We start from the raw sequence: 19,277 nt of genomic DNA, 5'->3' as shown, positions 1-19,277 counted from the left end.
CTGCTTCCAGAGGGACCGGACAGCCGCCATGCTCTGCTCTCCCAGGCAGCTGCAACCCACGATGGACTTAGGCTAGAATCTTCCCGGTAAGCGCACCTTGGGGTGCTTACACACATCATTAGAAATGGGCTAGTCCAGGTGCGAGAATTAGCCTGTAAGGGCTAGAGTTCATGGGCCAAGCAGTTCTTAAATGAATACAGTTTGTGTATTGTTATTTCGGGCCTGAGCTAGCCAAGCGGCTGGGGTGTTGGGGACGCAGCCCCGCCGCTCATATTTCAATACCAGAGCCCTGACCTTCCATGTTTACTTGTCTGCTTCTTCTGCTACACTGGAAGTACCTGGGCTGGTTGAAAAAAAATGAGTGACCATTGTACCTGATCAGTGCATTCTGTTGGCTGTCTGATGACCCCCTGCCCCATCAGCATACCCCATATCCGGGGTCAGAAGACACCAGTCAAAGGCTTGGTGGCTAGCTGACACTCTTTGGTCCCAAGGTCAGTCCAGGGAAGTGTAAACAAATTTCCTGTAGGGAAACCTGAGGTCTATTTAAAGAGTGCAATAGCCCAACCCTTCCCAGCCACATGTGAATAGAGCAAGGCAATGCCTGGCTGGGAAATCACTGCTTCCCCTAAGTTCCCTGCCTTTTTCTTCTTCACTGACACAGTGGGATAACAATAGCACCCTTCTACAGACAAGGATTCCAGACTGGCCTCTGCCAGCTCTCTTGGGAGAGGCCAGTGAGTTCCTGTCTCTCAGGTTGTGAGGCTTGGACAGGCACTGGTCCAGTCTTGGTGGCTGGAGGTGGAGGAGGCTTAGTGAACTGACAGGACTGAGATGGGGATAGTTGCCAGCTGCTGTTTGTCCTAGACCTTTCTCCGTGGCTTGGATGGCATCCCCTGGGTTTCTGGTGTGCACCCCATTGTCTGCTGACCTAATCCCTGGAGCCTGGATGAGAGAGCTGGGGTGGGGCTTCTGCCTCCTTTCAACATGGGACCCTCAATGTTCCCCTGGGGCAGGTGGAGTTGGGTAGGTGGAAGGTGTAAGATCACCTGCTCTTCCGCATTCTGGGAGTGCTTTGATGTGTGCTTTTTCTTCTTCCTCCAAAGACTCCCAGGCTCTGGAGCCTACGGGAGGGAAACCTCCGCAGGTGCTGGTCATTCCAGCAGCATTCTTGCTAAGGCTTCAACGCCAGCCTGGAACACCTGGCCTGACATCTGAAGAAAATTCAAGGCTAGCTTGCCCAGCGCATTCTGATTGTCTGATTCTTGGCTGATGGGAGGGAGGAAGTGTCTGCAGTGGGCAAAGTGTGATAGTATGAGTTCTGGGGCCAAGACGCCTTGGCAGGGCTTCCTGCTGAATGTGCTATTCATTGAGTGTGTGTGTGTGTGTGTGTGTGTGTGCGTGTGTGCACGTGCGTGTGTGCTTCACAGTCTATGTGCACATTTCTGTCTGTAGAAAAGCTGGTACCCATCCACCTCCTCTGGAGCAGTGTCAAGCCCACAGCACAAAGTTCCACAGGTTTGAATTCTGAGTGCTTGTGCCCCCTTACCATCATAGCACCACTCCAAACAGAAAAGGAGGCTCACAGAGCTTGACATTGCCCAAGGTGCCTGAGCTGTTAGGGTGGTAGGGGCAGGAGAGTTCCTGCTCCTAGCACGGGAGGGAAGCCAGAACAGAGGGTTGGAGGGGCTCCTGCAGGTGCCACTTTTCTCTGCAGGACAAAGGGCAGATGCATGAAGATGGCCCAGGCACATGGAGGCAGAGAGGGCACATGGATGTGAACCAGAAACCATACAGGAAGACAAAGCAAATGGGCAGTGCAGACCTGCAGGTGCTGAGGCTGGAGCAAGTTCAGTTCCTGTTCTTTTTTTTTTTCTTGCTTACATTTTTATCTAAATAAATGAAAATCCAGGGATGGGAAATTGGCTTAATCAGCAAACTGTACGCTATGCAGCCATGAGGACCTGAGCTTGGATCCCCAGACCCATATAAAAGGAGGTGTAGACAGGAATTGCTGGCCAACGGTCTAGTCAAAGGGTTTGGTGAGACCCTATCTCAAAATATAATTTGGAAGGTGACAAAAATAAATCTGATACTGACCATATACAGAGGCAGGAGAGGAAGGGGAAGGGCATCAATCCAGCAACCATGTTTCATGGAAGGTGGGAACAGGTATAGGTGCGGGAGAGTCCAAAAACAGGCAAACCTGGAGGTAGAAGGCGGCTATGCTAGAGCGGAAGCCACAAGGCTGAACTTTCATACGGCCTTACTCGAAGGCCTGGAGTTAGAGCACAGCCATGCCTGCACCCTCTCTGCCTCATCCCTTTGCCCTTTTCTGAGTCCTATGCATATCTGTGTTTTCTATCCCAACAGTGAAAAATGTCAGCTCATCAGCATTTTGTCAAGCATCCTTAGGTCCCGGTGCTGGGTGCTGGAGACAGGAATACAGATGAATTATTAACCTTGTGTTGGACCTTAGTTTGCTAACTGTTCACAGAGAAGCCAGCCAGCCAGGCTGAGAGGTAAACATGGGGTATCACAGATACATATGTGCTCCTCACCTGCCTGTGAATACCTGGCCAGAGGCAGGGCCAGAGGGTGGGCCTGTGCAGAGCAGCTAGCACCCAGGAGCTTCTTTGTAGGGACAAAGCTGTCATGGGGACTAGGTCGGCACAGCAGTCCCTACAGAAAGATTAGCATGTGCTAAGTGCTCCACTGGCTGTGACGCCTAAGCATTTGGCCTGTGTCTCTGGAGAGGCCAGGTTAAGATCTTCCAAATACCCTAAGACTATTACAGACCCCACGGAAGGCTTTCTCCTGGCTGACCAGCCATGAGGGGTCATGCTCACTCCCACCTCTTCATTCAGAATTCCAGGACTTGCCATACCATCCTAACGGTATGCATGGGCTGACCGAGCCTGCTGCCTTGGATTCGGATCTCTGTGCAGCTTGTCAGCAGTGAGGGAGCAGCCTCCTGACCTGCCCGTCTGTCACCTTCCGCTCCCACCTAGACTGGCTGTCTCCTTGAGCATGCTCTATGGGCAGGGTAGCTCCCCAGGCCCAGTGCTCCTCACTTCTAACACACCAAGGCGCCACCACCAGCATCCTTGTGTTTGTCTTTTCACTCGCACCTGCCTGCCACTCAACGTCACTTTCCAGACTTAACACTTGGTTTCTCTCTGTCCCCATGGTCAAAATGAGGTTGCCTGTCATTTTCCTTGAAAGGTTATATGGCATTCAGAAATCAAAATTCCCCTTTCCAATTCTTGTCTTCTGCTGGGAATTATACTGGCTTGGCATGCACTTAAAAAAAACCCCAAAAACCCTAGCTGGGTGGTGGTGGCGGCGCACACCGTTAATCCCAGCACTCGGGAGGCAGAGGCAGGTGGATCTCTGAGTTTGAGGTCCGCCTGGTCTACAAGAGCAAGTTCCAGGACAGGATCCAAAAAGCTACAGAGAAACCCTGTCTTAAAAAACAAAACAAACAAACAAGCAAAAAATCCTAAGGAAACACAGTCACAAACTGATGTTTATTTTATAATTCACATACTGTCGAGCCCATCATTTTGGAGTGACTTTAATTCAATGGTTTGTTATTTATACTCAAACTTTCCGACTGCCAAGATCATTTTCATCAGTCTACAAGAAACTGTAGGCTGGCCAGGCAGTGGTGGCACACACCTTTAATCCCAGTACTAGGGAGGCAGAGGCAGGTGGATCTCTGTGAGTTCGAAGCCAGTCTGATCTACAGAGTGAGCCTACAGGACAGGCTCAAAGCTACAGAGAAACCCTGTCTTGGAAAACAAAACAAAAAACAAAAAAAAGAAAAGAAAAAAGAAACTGTGGGCCATTAGCTGCCACCCTCTACTACTTCTCTGGCAATCTATGGATCCGTCTGGCTGACATTTTCTCACAGGTGACCAGCCATGTGGCTAAAGAATTCTCACTACAACTGCAACCAGCATGCAGGACTTTCTCCCAACCCACTCTCCTTGCTTTAGCGCCTTTTATTCACTCCCTGTGGAAACACAGGCTTCAGCACTGTGGATAAGCCCACCCTCACTCTTCTGGCCCCTGCAGGAACTGCAGAGTGCAGTGAGCTAATAGGAAGCCTGCAGACTTTGCCACAGTGTGCAAGGAACAATAAAATCAATACTCAGAAAACATCTAAGTACTCTTTGTTTTTAAATTTAACTTTAATTTTTGAGGTAAAATACTTTTTTTTCTTTCGACTTCCATAACAAAATACAGAGCTATCAGATACCCCTGGAAAAAATATGTATATTATACATATATTTCTATAACATTACATCATATATATAATATATATGCAAAAATTTGAAGACTTTAGAAAGCAGAACATCTAAAAGGCACTGCACAATGGTGTTCAGGTTCCTTATAATTTATGTACATATACACATCTTATTCTGCTTACACAGATGTCTGGTGAAGTCATCTTCACATGTGAATGTCTCATTCACAAATCCCTGCATCACAAGTTTATAATTCAAAGAATGCCTAAATATGTTGAAACAAATTAACGCATAACTTTTTCCAAGAAGGAACTAATTGGAACAGTTCTTTGAAGATTGAAGTATCTCTAAAGCCACATAAAAACATATGCCTCACTACTGTTTACACAAGAAAAAGCACAAACATAATTATAGAATAAATAAAAAACAAGGGACAAACAGCTAAGTGACTACCCACTTGGCAGTGGAATATAACTTTTTTTTCTTCTTTTTTTTTTTAATGCTTCTGGAAGTTCCCTGGCTTATGGGTCACTAGGGTTCCCTGTATTACTGAGCTGGGTTTAACGCAGAACAGCCCGACCCCTAGGGGAGACGGACTGTACCTGTCTCTATTTTACTTCAAAAAGAGGCGAGCTCAGCAATGCCGATGCCCCTGAGAATTTGCTACTCTTTTTCTATGGCTAAAAAAGCAAACTGTTTAAATGAACAAGCTCTTGATTAGTGAAATTTCAATAGATTTACACCTACAAAGTTTTACACATTTGGCACAACAAAATTTAGAAGGAAAAAAAAAGAGGGAGAGGAAGTATATCCAGCTTCTAACCCCTTTCTCTCTGTTGTTGGACAAGGATGTGCTCACAGAAGGCACCACCTTCTTTCTCACCAGGCTGGAGGCAGGAAGTGCCAGGAGGGGATGGGGAGAGAACAAATTCTCATTCCTTCGCTCTAGTAAGTATATCAACGATCACTCCATTTCCGGAGCAAGCCCAAGTTCTTCTGCTATTTAGACAGACCCTTCCCCAGATCCAAATCCAAACTCCAGCTGTTCGCAGTGCCAGTCAACCAACACATCACGGGTGGAATGGCAACCAAAGGAAACAGCATGGTTTAGCAAAAGTCCAAAAGCATTTTTCATTGAGGTCAACATTTCTGAATGTTTTTTTCCAAATGTAAAAGCAGTGAATTTATTCAAATGGAAGCAGCATCTAGGGATTAATTCTGGCACTTGGGTTTTAGGGGATCACAGGTGTGCATCATGGATTTTCCTCCTCTCATTTGAAAGGCCCCACGTTTCTATTCCTGAGTTCACACGGACACTCGCTGGCAAGCCCTTCTAGCAGACACTGGTGGCCACCTGGCCTCCCTGATTTGATGGGCAACACCAAGCAGAGAGCCTTCCTTTAGTCGCTGGGCTTGCTTTAGATTCAGAGGTAAGTCAGGGTGAGAGAAGGAAGCAGATCAAACACAGCCACAAGGACAGCAGGAGCGGCGAGTCCTTTGTGGCCCTGCCAAAGAAAGCCTGGGTCACCAGAGACCTCTCAGTCCTTTTCCTGGGGAAAGACAGTTGCTCATGTATGGAACCTGGACCAAGTGACAAGAAAGAGCAATGATGGCCTCAAGTCATCCTGAGTTGGCTGCTGTCTCCTTAGCTCCTTTTGTACATGCGTTTCAGTTAAAGAAAAACCAAACACCCCACCATCAAAAGATAACACTCAAGTATTACCTGGTATATAGAGTTTTCAACTAGGTTAAGGTGGTGGAATCAGCAATCACTGATGCCCCAATGCCATCCCCTGCCTCAGCAGATACGGAATGACTTTTCCCGCTGCCCTGGGCTGCTCCAGGCACCAGTGCACACAGAGGACGCTGGCTGCTGCTTTCTCTCTGCCCCTCTGCTAGCGTTTCATTTCACAGAAGATCAGTATCTTCCCATTTCTTTGAAATTTTGTAAGGGAATTTCCCCCACAGAAATGGCTCCCGTCTGTGACCTGCACTCTGTGAACAGTCAACTGAGCAGAACAGTCTGGGCAATGGGGATCACAAGGATGGCAACACCACCACAGGGTCTTGTGGCATCTGGTAAGTTGTGGTTAACAGGCCCCTGGTTACCACCTTCCTATCTCTACCTTCAGCTTCAACACACTTGTTCCCAGCTGCTCTGCACTTAGTCGTTCCTACAGTCCTGCCCTTTGCACCCAGCCTGGTAACATCAGAGGGGATGGCTATCAGCTAGGAACTCGACTATGCCTCAACATTCCTGGGCTATCTCAACAGTGTTCATGCCCTTTACAGGTTTATGCTGACAGACCCGTATCATCTTAATGCATGTCCATAGTTAAGGCTTCACTTAAGAAACAGTAAGACAACTAGACACAACAGAAAAGCATCTTCAGCGGCACTATCCTGCTCCTTACAAAACTTGTTCAGTTATACTTGGCATGGTTTTCCCAAACAAATAATGTAAAAAGAAAAATGAAGACTGGTTCTGTCATCTGTTTTGTTTTTAAAGGCATCGGGTTACCTCCTCCTGCCCTCTTCTTTCTTCCCTGATCAAGAGTTTACAACTCTGCATGGCTTTTTAACAGGTGAAGTAGGTGACAGTCAAAGAGCTTGCAGCAGGGCTTCCTCCTCCCCTCAGCGCTGAGGCTGAGGGCCAGGTGCTCCGGTGCTCTCCCTGCCCACTGTAACTGCAGTACACTCAAGTCTTGAAAACATTTTCTAAGAAGGGGAAAAAAGCCAAATGTGTGAGTGTGTGTGTGTGTGAGAGAGAGAGAGGGAGGGGGAGAGAGAGAAAGAGAGAGAGGAAGAGAAAGAGAGGGAGAAAGAGCGAGCACATGTACATGTGCTCCAGCGAGGGAAACGGGGATAAGAGAAAGGAGGGAAGGACATCTAAATGTCCCCACTTCTGGAAGACCGAAATTACATTTTCTCTCTCCTGAAATAAATATCTTAGTTAACATGCTGTTAACTGTTCCTTACGACCCAGTATCCCAGCCTTTTCCTTTATTTCTCTCTCTCAAAGCAAAATATACCATTATTGGCTTTCTCTATGTATAAATACAACAGAAAAAACTCTGGGTCCTGAACTGTAACGGGACTACAAAGTGGGCTCTTATGGAGCTTGCCAGGCAGAAAATGAGTCTTTTTAAACAGGAAACAAGCTCCTTCCCCCACAGTTCAATATCCTCCCTATGTCCTACTCACCAAGAAAAAAGAGTGTGTTTATACCCCACTTAATGTACAACACAAGACAGTCATCCCCAACAGAAAAGTACAAGTCCATGCCCCAGAATTATCAAACCAGCTTAACCCCGCCTCCCACCCCAGAATCTTGCTACATAAATACGTGTATCTGATTGTAATATGAACAGCTTCCCTTCCACTGTGGTTTTAAGCATCAGCAGCAGCAGTGGCTGCTGCAGCCAGGCCCTGGGGTCCTGCCCCATTCCAGAGGAACTTGCCCGTCTTACTGAGCTCCCGGGCTTCAGGGTCGTCATTCCACCGCCTCTTCAGCCGGAGCTTGGGGGGCATGAGTGCATCTTCCTTCTTCTCAGGAGCACTGGGCTCCTTGCCAGACCTGTCCTCGTTGTCTTCAGTCCCCTCTAGGGTTTCATCACTGGGGATGCCAACGGGTACAGAGGGCCAGGTGGGTGAGGGGTGGGCGAACGCTGTGCCTTTCCCCTCTTCAATGGTCCTGGTCCGCACAGTATCCACTTCTTGGGAGTGTTCTTTCTTTCCTTGGGTCGACTGCCTGAGGCTCTCGGGATCCTTCTCAGAGGTGGGCTCTACTTTGATTCGAGAGGGACTAGGCGCACTGGTTGGGGCAGAGCCGTGTGTGGACTCCTCATTGTTTTCTACCCTCTCTCGGTTCTTCCGTCCAGCTGGTGGGGGCTGCAGCTTGATAGAGAACTGGGACGACTCCTCAGGATGTATTTGGCACTGCAGTGGTGGGACCATGAGCCCTGGGTAGCGGGGAAAAGTCCGAGGACTCAGATGGTAGTTGAACACAGAACAGGCTTGAGAATGAAGGTAGTGTTTCATTTCCTCTGGGTTGAAAGAGAAGCAACTGGTGCTGGTGAAGGGGCTCAGGCCTGGTGAGGGACTATAGGAGAACATGGTGGGCGTCAGGGACAGGGCTGGTGAAATGGGGACATTTAGGACACCTCCACGGCCAGGAACAGGAGAGAGAGCGAAGGGACTGTGGGGGTCAGGGTACACTGCTGGCCGAGAGAAGAGAGGAAGCACTATGTCAGGCTTACGTTTCTGGTGGCCAATCCCTCCTCCACTAAGAGCATTTCGAGAGGGAATAAAATCCATGGCCCGGTGCCAGTCAGAGGCTGAGCCATCTTCTAGGTCCAAAGGCTCCACCTTTCTATCAGTGGTACCACCTGACTCAGGCCCAGAAGCACTCAAGGAGCTAGCAGAGAACCGCCCTGGCTGCACATCACTAGGAGAATGTGTGTCTAGGGGTGGGAAATGGAAGCGGGAAGAGGCTGTTGGCACTGGTGGTGCACTCTGAGGAACCACACCTGTGATGGAAGAAAAAGTCTGTTGTTAGCCACCTGGTCATTCACTATCATATCATCACTTTTACCTACACGAGCTAAGTACACAATGTTAAGTGACAACAGGAGACACACTCATCTAGTCTGAGTCTTTTTCAAAACTATTGCTCAGGCTGGGTATAGTGGTACAGGCTTGCAATCCCAGCACTCAGGAGGAGGAGGGGGAGGGAGGAGGCCTGAGCCTTTAAAGGCATCCTATATTGCTCAGCTTTCTCCATTCTGCCTAGCTTCCTGATCCCCTGGCCTCTTACCTTACTGTCCAGGAGGTCCTCCTTCCTACCTGCAATGTCACTCAATATCTGACTTAAAACTACATCACAACATTTCAGGGTGTCAGAGTTAGCCGGTGTCCACTGGACGTTAGCTAAAGGATGAATGGGTACATGGACCTCTTCCTTGCAACTCGATTGTGTGTATTATACCCCCTTTCAATTTTCAGCTTCACTGGGAAGGTTTTTCTCACCATCATAATTTTGACTGCATTTATAAAGCAAGTAAACCCAGCAGCTACATAGCCAAACAAAACACATGCATGTGGTTGTTCTGAAAATTCAGACTCCACCTCACATGACTGGGCAGGGACAAGGTACTTTAGTGAAATAGATTGCCATGAAAAGGCAATTTTTATTAAGGTTAAGTTCTTATGGTCTATCTTTATCATTTTTGATAAACAACCATTATATTTCAGAGATTCCAGTCTTTCTGTATCTATAGTTCAATGAATCCTATATAATGGTATCTACTTCTGTTGTCCTCAAGTACTGAGGAGGAGGCTGGACCTACTATTTCCTCTCAAGTCTGACTACTAGCAGGTGTGATGACCCATGTTTATAATCCCAGAACTGGGGAGGCTAAGTCAGGAAAATTACTGTGACTTGAGGCTAGGTTGCCTCAAAAAACGAAGTCCAACTGCTAAATTTCAAACTCTAAGAAGAAACTATCATTTATCACATTAAACTTGAGAAGGTCATAAATTCTCAACTTCCCCCAAAAGCCCCAAGTAAGGCCTAAGAAAGCTGCCACCCGAAGCCTCAGGTGCTCGAAAGGTTTCTGGGAGGCTTCACTGGCTGCTAACATGATGGTGTCTAAAGAGTTCTTTATACATGAAGGGAAAAGGGCTTAGAAATAAGGGGACTGGATAGTCAAAGTTTGGTGGTCCAGGAGAGAAAACAGGGCACAAAATATAGTGACTGAACTTTGGAGCGGGCCATTATGTGGCAGACTGTGACTTTCTTGGTGCCCATGGTTGTGACACCTGCCAGAGCAGCATTTACCAACAAATGTTCAATAGAAAACAGCTCTTCTATAGGCTTTGTTTTAAAGACCCCTGAACTGAGATTGGTTATTAAAAGTAATAAATAGGAAAAACAGACACATGATCTTGCATATAATTTGAGTAGAGCCAAGATAGGTTCAGGGTAATGGATCTCTTTACTTTTTTACAGCAACTAAGAGTCTATTATTTTATTTTTTTGACTCTTGACTTATTAAGCCTTATCTAACTAAGGGCTCTAAAAGTGGCTCAGTGGTTAAGAGCATCTGCTAGTCTTGTAGAACACCTGAGTTTGGTTCCCAGCACTCACACTGCAGCTCACAACTCCAGTTCCAGATGTTAGACACATGTGGTACACACACACACACATACATACAAATAAGCAAAACATGTACACATAAAAATATTTAAAAGAAGTTATTAGTCAAAAGTGAAAAACTGTAATCTGAAATGCAGAATATAATGTAAGGCTAGTGTGGAGGGAAAGTCCTATTCCTAGGCAAGTCAGAAATGCTTGCTTGAGTCAGGTTAGTTTTATTTCTATTTTTAATAGAGTCTACCACTTTGGCCTTTATATATACTAAGGCACACTGCACACCTGCAAGGAGTTATTTCCACATGCATTTACACAGGACAAAGGTAAGACTAGGGCAGTGTATGGAAGGTGGCTGCTGATTCCTTCCCCTTTATGTATATTGAGGTGTCAAATCTAAGGTTCTATGTAAAAAATAAGCAAGCAAGCAAAGCAAACAAACAAACAAAACCCCTGTTGTTAAGTGTCAATATGATTACTTGAAAGAGGAGCACAGCAATAACTATGATGTAACAGGAAATCTGAACCTCAGTCTCGAACCAATCTGCTAACTGGTGTGAGGAACACGCCGAGCTCTTGGTGCTCCCTTTGAAGAACAATGCAAACAAGTTCTTTGCTTAGGTTCAAACCCTAACCCTACCCAAGAGTTTCTGAAAAAGTTACTTTCTGGCCCAGTTTTCATAAGTAGGAAGTAATAAGACCAATCCTAATGTTAGAGAAATAGTTAACATCTGTGTCACATGTTGTTAGAATAAATTGTGTTTGCTCTTTTTGAGGCAGCATCTCATGAAGTCTCGGTTGGCCTAGACTTGCTTCTAGGCTACCCAGGCTGACTTCAAACTCACAGAGACCTGCCTTCCAAGGGCTTGGTTTATCAGCATGAGCCACTATGCCCTGCTTAATTTTAATGATAAAAAAAGTTAAAATTAAAAATTTAAATTAAAAAGCCTTAAATACTGTTTACATATGGGTCAGCACTAAACTTTCTGGGTGTGGCAGCGTCATTGCAGTTACAGAAAAGAACATCCTTATTCCTGAGAGAAAAGCATGGTACCAGCATGTTAATCTCCAGATGCAAAAAGTATCTGTAAATAGAGATGAATTACATGTGGCAATGCTGTGAACCACAGTGAGTCAGGGGAGGGCATGTGAGTGCTCCGTATGAGTTCAATTCTTTATTAGGTCTCACGTCTTCCAAAAGAAGTGTTAAACCTAGGGTGATCAGGGGGGACGACGTGAGAGACAGATTTAGCCTGCCCTTCCCCACCTACTGAGAGTGAACCATTTTTAACCAGGAATTCTCTATCTTTCTAATGTTTCTTAGACACGTGCACGCACACACACACGTATAAAAAAAAGAGTATAAAGTGCTTGGATAATCAGTGTAAGTCACTATTCCTGGCTTATTTTTTAAATTTTTATTGTACGTGCATTGGTGTTTTGCCATGGTGTCAGGCCCCTTGGAATTGGAGTTCCAGACAGTTGTGAGCTGCCATGTGGGTGCTGGGAACTGAACCTGGGTCCTCTGGAAGAGATGTCAGTGCTCTTAACTGTTGAGCCATCTTTCCAGCCCTGCCTGGGTTAATTTTTATTTTATTTTATTTATTTTTTAATTTTTTTTTTTTCGAGACAGGGTTTCTCTGTGGTTTTGGAGCCTGTCCTGGAACTAGCTCTGTAGACCAGGCTGGTCTCGAACTCACAGAGATCCGCCTGCCTCTGCCTCCCGAGTGCTGGAATTAAAGGCGTGCGCCACCACTGCCCAGCTCTGGGTTAATTTTTAATGGTTAAAAAAAAAAATCAAAATTACAAAATTTTTAAATTAAAAAAATTAAGATGGTTTATATGTAGGCCATATTTTATATGGTACACACACAAAAAAAGATACTGCATATAGCTATACTTTTTTGAGATAGAAACTTACTATGTGGATAATGTCAGCTGCCTTAGCCTTCTACATGCTGGAACTATAGGTGTGCACCCCTATGCTTAGTTTCAAGAAGTATTCTACTATTGAGTACTCTATCCTAAAGTGTCTTCTGGGGCTCTGAGACATGGTGTCAGAGTAGCCCAGGTTATCCTTGAAGTCAATACATAGCCCAGGGTGTCCTTGAACCCTTTGACCCTTTGACCCTTGGACCCTTTGACTGTCCATCTTCCAAGTGCTAGGAAGCCATGCCAAGCTCCACCTTAAACTATTAACAGTGACTAGGAAAAACATGGAGGGGAAAAAAGCAATATTCACACTTACATGTTTTTATATTTGGCATATATTTCTACTTAAAAATAAAAGACCAGAATAGTTACATACATTGACCAACCTCTGGCCTCCAGGGTTTAAGTGGGTATTTTCTTGAGCTTTTATTACATCCCACCATACAAAACTAGAATTTCCTTTAAACTTCTATTTTTTCTCTCATACATTATATCCCAACCTCAGTTTTCCCTGCCTACAACTCCTACCAGTTCCTACCTCCCCTTTTCCCCAGATCAACTCCTTGTCAAGTCCTCTTAAAAAAATAAATAAAAAAGCAGGCCTCACATGGCCTAACAATACTGGGCACAAACCTCATTATCATGGTTGGATGTGGCAAGCCAGTAGGAGGCAAAGGGCCCCAACATTAAGAGTTTAAATGAGATGAGATTGTAGGTTTGTCACTAGGCAGAGCCAGGGGGATCCCGCAGAACAGGGGGAGGAAGGACTGTAGGTGCCAGAGAGGTTGAGGACACCATGAGAGCAGGGCCCACAGGGACTGAAGCGGCAGACACAGACCCTGTATGGATCTGAGCTAGGTCCTCACTTAAACTCTTAAGTTCCTTGAGGAAAAGAACTTCCCCATAGTCCTTTGTTTTTTTTAGGGATTAACACATCTGTTAACACATGGTTGAATCCTAACCAAGAGGAAGAATGCACAATATTTAAAACAAGAGCATGATTTTAAAAGTTGAAGGAAGAACTAAATCTACTTCTGTATTTGACTCTGCTGTGTTCATATTTGATTTTGTCAGTTGTAAAACAGAAGTATCAATATATATATTTACTAGGTTAGAAGCGTAGATAAGTCACTAAACCAAACCAAACAGAGCATCTTTACTAAGTAGACACTCAATAGTGTTGCTTTCTTTTGTCAACATTATGTTACTCTTAAACACTTGGTCTATGTGGGTAAAAGTTCTCTGTAAACAAATGGCTCTGGCTCTTCGGAGTTATCTATACCAAGGAGCCAACAGACTAGAAGGATGGTTCAATGTTTTGCTTTTCCTGGGATGGTGATGATGATATGATAATGATTTTGTGTTGAGAGTTGAACCCAGGGCCTTACACATGCTAGACAAGTGCTCTTCTGAGCTATGATTATCCCAGGACTTTTGATTGACATCTTGAACCTATTAAAGATCACTGCTGGCTTAACAGCATTTGGTGTAACAGATTTTGCAGACCAGGATTTCTACAGAGTGAAGAGTCCCTGGCCTTGGAAAACCTGATTACTCTCAGGACGTTCTATTCAAGTTGTCTAAGTGGTTGAACTTCTGAGCCTTCAATTGATGAAAATGGATCAAAGAACAAGACTGACAGGTTTGGAGGAGTGCAAGTGTATGAAGCCCAACATATTTGGAGTCCTACACTCTATAGGTGCACAGGAAAAAAGCAAGAGTGAGAAACAGAGGAAGCAAGATTCCAGGGGCTAGAGCAGTCTTGATTTCCTAATGCAGCTCCCTTAGGCACAGGGAAAGAAAACAGGTTGTAATTAGAGGTGCATTCCAACCCCCACCCCCAATTGCATGCCCCAGGGACAGGAAGGCTTGGTTACTGGAGAAGGTGGAACTGCAATGAGAGCAGTCAAGCTAAAACTGCCCTGACTTGTGTGTAGTAATTACATATCTACACATCATCTTAGTATTATATTCTCTTAGCCACACCCCTCCTCGAATTTTTCGAGTTTCTGCCAACCTCTGAGTACTTTTATTCAAAATCATGATCTCCTTTCTTGGCATAGAATGTCACAAAGAACAATGATGAAACTGGTCAAAATGGTACTTGACACTTGTAATCCTAGCACTTGGATGAGACAGGAAGACTGCCCTAGGCCAGGTTGACAAGAGTAAAGTTCAAGACCAGCCTGACTAAATAGTGAAACCTGTCTCGAATTAAAAATAACAACAACAACAACAACAAAAAACAACTGACTCATGAGCTGGGGATAAACTATTATCTTCTAACACCCCTCTCTCCAAACAAACAAAAATCCCCCAAACAAGAAGAACTCTAACCTAACTCTAACTCAAACACCTACACCTGACACTTTTGTAAGTGTGCATCTTCATCAAGGAGCAGACCAAAGGCTGTGAACTGCCATGGATGCTACCAGACAGCACAGAGGGGAAGCCGGCTGCACCTGAAGGGAAGTCCAGAGTCTTGCACTGAGGAGCAGTGCCGATGCTGGTGCAGATCAGAGACTTGGCCTTTCACTGCAAACACTACTGAGGGGGCTGTGGTTTTGATGACATTCACTTGATAAGGGAGAGCGTGTAGTTTCATAGAAAATCGGAAATGTTTGTAGAAACAGGTTCACAGCTATGAAAGAGCCACTGGGCAAGGTGTTAAAACAGAGTCTTGAATTTAAAATTCAACATAAACTTATGGACTCGTTCCCCAAAAGGAGTTTAGTAGTATCCAGGAGTCTGAAAAGTAGCCAAACTACCAAGCCTGCTAGAGCAGTGCACACACAGCCCATGGCCCCTTTAGAGGAATAAGGAGGACCTGAAGTGATCTAAGGGATCTCGTCACACCAATGTTTCTAAAAATCTCCTTACACAGGTCAGGTCTCAGATTTGGGTTTTTAAAAATTCTTTTAAATTCAAAATCCACTCTCCATCACAGGTATTGTCTCTTACCACTTGAGCGGATGTTGATGAAAGGGTAGTTGGGCATCGCCAGCTTGCTGAAGTTAAACTTGTAAGTAAACCTTTTCCCTTTTGTTTTATGAAGGATCCTCTTGTTGTAATAGTATCTACAAAAACAAGAACAATGGTATGGCATTTGCTATACTTAGATGACTACTAAGATCAATTCTGGCTCTAAGCATTGCTTACAAAAACCTTCACCATTCCTTTATAGTCTGGCCCTGGATTTGGGACTTGGAGACCTAAGAACTCACTTTTCTCATCCATTTTAAACTGAGCTGTAGTCTTTGCTTAGAGCTAGACACAGACATTCTTATTTTAAGATCCCAAACACCTTCCTCAGTTCTAACCACTCACCTTCTCATTCCTTTATAGTTTCAATCTATGGTCCACTTCCTTTCTGCTTCACTCTAAAGAACTGTCTAGTTTTTTTGTCTTGCCCAGGTTGGGTCAGACAAGCCTTCTGGGAGAGCTCATGGAGTTAGTCAGGAGCCTAAGTGCAAGGACTAAACACAGGAAAGGAAACGGGTTTCATGGGAGCCAGTGAGACAATGGCAGAACAGGAAACAGCAGCCACCCTGGCCCACTTCACCTTCACCGTGGCACATAAAGGACGTGGGAGGTGTCACCGACACTGCAGACTTTACACTCGGGCTACTGAGAATGAAGAAAGACAGGGAAGCTCTGGCCTGGCTTCTACTAAGTCGCATAGGTCATAAACCACCTGCTGGCCCCTTGAGGACTAAAGAACTATAAAAATTAAAAAACTGACAGAGAAGAGCGAATCAGAGAACTGGTGATCATCCTTTGGATTGAATGGAGGCTGCAGGTATGGTGTGTGAGCATCTGGGTACAAAGCCTTCCTCCTGCACCCACTGCACCTTTCCCACTTCCAGGAGAGCCCAAAGAAGAGAGACGACAGGAATTTCCCAATAGGGAAGTCTACAGTAATCCCCTGGATTATAACTGAGCCCTAGTTCATGTCTCACCACATGCTCTTACCCACTCAAAGCACGATCAGCTGCCAGCCAGTGCCAGCCACACTGGAATCCCCTCCTACACCTTCTCATCTCTTGTGCCACTCAGATTCAACACCTCTTTGACTACGAAGTGCAGTCTTCCATCACCTGATACCTTTCAGACAACATCCACAAACCTGCACACTTTCCTTCCAGCTTAGTTCACACCAGATTCGGGGGATCCTTTCCCTCACCTGAGGGCCCGGCTCAGCTTGTCATAGTTCATCTGTGGCTTGCACTTCCTGCGGCCCCAGAGGCGAGCCACTTCGTCTGGATCCTTGATGACAAACTCCCCATACTCCCCCTGCTGCCAGGCGATGACATGGCGGAACTCTTCCTTCTGCAGCAGTTCCAGGATGAAGTGCCACAGCTGGATCTGCCGGGAGCCTGGCGACGACTCTGTTTTGTAGGCCCAATCTGGAAACTGATACCCTTAAATGCAAAAAGGGCAAGATCAAAGGAGTTGGGAGTTAGGTACAAACATGCCAGTACCCCCACCTCCACATTCCACGGCTCGCTATCTCTAGAGTACTTTGCAAACACACCCTTCCAGTCAGCTGGCTAACCATGAAGAGGAGAGTGAAGGATGGAGAAATTACCCATCCTTGTGGCAATCACTGAATCCAATAAAAATTAGGCAGCAGTACTTAGGCATCCTAATCTGTCACTTTTTCATAGATCACCATATAGCAAAAGAAGCAAGATAAACTGTTGTTTTAGCAACATATGGCCAAAAACACCTTATCCCCAGTGTGGAATTAATTATTTTCCTACCAGAAAAAGAGACACGAAAACTTACAATAAAGATGTGTGAGCCATAGGAAACAAGCCTACAACTATCCACCAAGACCTACAGTCATGCGGCTGTCAGTTATGGTCTAGCATTTGTCAACCTAAACCCAAGTGGGAACAGGAACACTACAGGACAGGCACCACTAAGGAACATTCCAGATCCATCAGAGATGATTGACCTCTGCTCACCTCCACCTCCTTCTGGCTTTTCCACGACGCTGCAGCCTGCTTTCATTTTCGCCCTCCTGCTGAGAGAAACAATCTCACAGTTATTTTGAGATGTTATGTATTATCTAACAAAGGTTTTTTGGCACAGTTTCCCCCCAAACTTTCCCCCTTTTGTCTTTACTTTTTTTCAAAGCCCTTTGTCTTTTAAACATGTCACCTCTCAACTACTAATCCTCAAGTCATCAAATGACGGTCCTCAGGTCATCAGCTTCAAAAGCCATAATTATCTTCACCTGACTTTAGCCACAAGTGTAAACACTGTCCTTAATATTTGCTTTCTTCCTTCTGACCAGCCCTCCAACATAAAAAAGGGAACAGTGAAACAAGTCCAAAAGGAAGCAAAAACAAGTCAAACAGTTTGTTTTGTATTACTAAACAAGCCCTTATGCTTAGGTACACAGCCTGAGTTCACCCAGATATACCAATTTAAAGAGTGAAAAAAACCCAAACCCTCTACTCAAGAAGGAACTTCGGATTCCAAATATTTACTGAATTATGTGAAATGGAAAACAACATCATCCGATCAGAAATTGCGCTCGCCCTAAAAAAATATTCTGAGATACAGATAGTAAACGTGCTGTGTGTACAGACACTCTATCCAAGAAATAGCACTATCCTAAAATTTAATGAAAAAAAATTGCAAAGGCATATATTTAAGAGGGAAATAAAAAGAACAGGGTAGGTATTTGGGGTCTCCTGGCCAGTGGTGGATGGAATTCATTGTTACGATCTGAATTCATTCCACGCAGACTTATAGTTCCTCAATAAATCTCCTGTTCCTAGCTGCAGACAGCGTTGTGTCAGTCCTTCAGCAAAGAGGAGGGAAGGGTGAAACTGGCAGAGAATGACGGAGGAAGAGAGGACAGGCTTATTCTCATCATTTCAGGGCGGACGACAGATCCTCAGCACCATCAAGAGCAGGTCTGGAGCAAACGCAGGTGCTTCAGAGGCCCCAGGGTGGGGTGGGACAAATTCCTAATCTTGGAAATTTCATCTAACCTAGAATTCCTCTAGATGTTCTGCATTTTCTTTCCCGACATATACATTAAGGAGAACAGTAAATTTCAGTCCCTAAGAACACTAGGGATCAAGGCTCAAGGAAGGAGGCAACAGACAGACACTGGCACACACAGGATATACACAGTAACAAGGCACCAGGGCTGGGCAGAAGCTTCCTCTCCCGTTTCCGTGATGATGGGAGAGAATAAACACCGATTTCCCCAAGGCTCCGGGAAGCTGTCCTGGGTTAACTCCTAGACTGCGTGTCGGATCGCAGGGCCTTTTTCCCTGCTCGGGAACACCCTTCAGCCTGGCGCCTGTGGGCTCGCGCTGGGCGACGCCCGAGCCGGATGCCCTCTCGATCCTCCGGCCCCCGACATGCCCGTCAAGCCCCTTGGAGTCCGCAGGCGCGTCTGCAGGTGTTCGTGACTCCCGAGGGTGCTCGGCCCCCGCCCGGCCTGCGGCGGGAGTCGCCGCTCCCGCCCGTCAGCAGCGGCTCCGACGGCCGCCCGCACCCGTGTCCCTTCCGTCCTGCCCGCTAGGGCCGCGACCGCCGACGCCGGCCTCACCTCTCCGGCGCCGTCCGTCTCTACTAGGGATCCTCCGCGGCAGCTCGAGCTCCTCCTCATCCACCCAGCAGGAAGTGACTCCGCGGCTGCTTTCGTCATTTCCACTCTAAGCCGGGTGGGAGGGGGCAATGTCCCGAGCCGACTCCACTTCCGCCGGTGAAAGGTGGCCGGTACCCGTCCGTGGTTAGGGGGCTCTGGGCCTGGAGTCCCGCATGGAAGGAGGGCGCTTCCGCACTTACGGGAGCCCAGAAACTTCTGCAGCCTTTCTGCGTTGGCCTTTCCTCCCTGCGCAGCCTAGGGGTAGGATCGTTTCCTCGCATGTCTCCATTTTAGTCGTAATCGGCCTCATCCAAGTATTGTAGCG

At 46.1% G+C, this 19,277-nt stretch overlaps 1 protein-coding gene across 3 annotated transcripts; it reads right to left on the bottom strand.

Annotated features, from left to right (window-relative positions):
* Positions 1-4,177: 4,177 nt before the first annotated feature.
* LOC126516161 (ETS translocation variant 3) lies at positions 4,178-19,010 on the bottom strand. Of its 3 annotated transcripts, none has more exons than XM_050166469.1 (5): positions 18,914-19,010; positions 17,307-17,365; positions 16,520-16,757; positions 15,298-15,413; positions 4,178-8,782 (listed from the first exon to the last, which is right to left on the bottom strand). In XM_050166469.1, the coding sequence occupies exons 2-5, from the start codon at positions 17,350-17,352 to the stop codon at positions 7,644-7,646; spliced, it is 1,539 nt and encodes a 512-aa protein (XP_050022426.1). In that variant the 5' UTR covers positions 17,353-17,365; positions 18,914-19,010; the 3' UTR covers positions 4,178-7,643. The 3 variants fall into 3 exon arrangements, with proteins under 3 accessions (XP_050022426.1, XP_050022427.1, XP_050022428.1); XM_050166470.1 differs by having other exon boundaries at positions 17,307-17,362; positions 18,914-18,983; XM_050166471.1 differs by lacking the exon at positions 18,914-19,010 and adding an exon at positions 18,501-18,901 and having other exon boundaries at positions 17,307-17,362.
* Between the last annotated feature and the right edge of the window lie 267 nt (positions 19,011-19,277).

The sequence above is a fragment of the Alexandromys fortis genome, unplaced genomic scaffold, assembly GCF_014885135.2.
Source record: "Alexandromys fortis isolate MF-2015 unplaced genomic scaffold, M_Fortis_MF-2015_v1.1 scaffold_152, whole genome shotgun sequence".
NCBI classification, from domain to species: domain Eukaryota; kingdom Metazoa; phylum Chordata; class Mammalia; order Rodentia; family Cricetidae; genus Alexandromys; species Alexandromys fortis.
The sequence above is the reverse complement of the archived record's forward strand: the minus strand, read 5'-3'. Positions and strand labels throughout refer to the sequence as shown.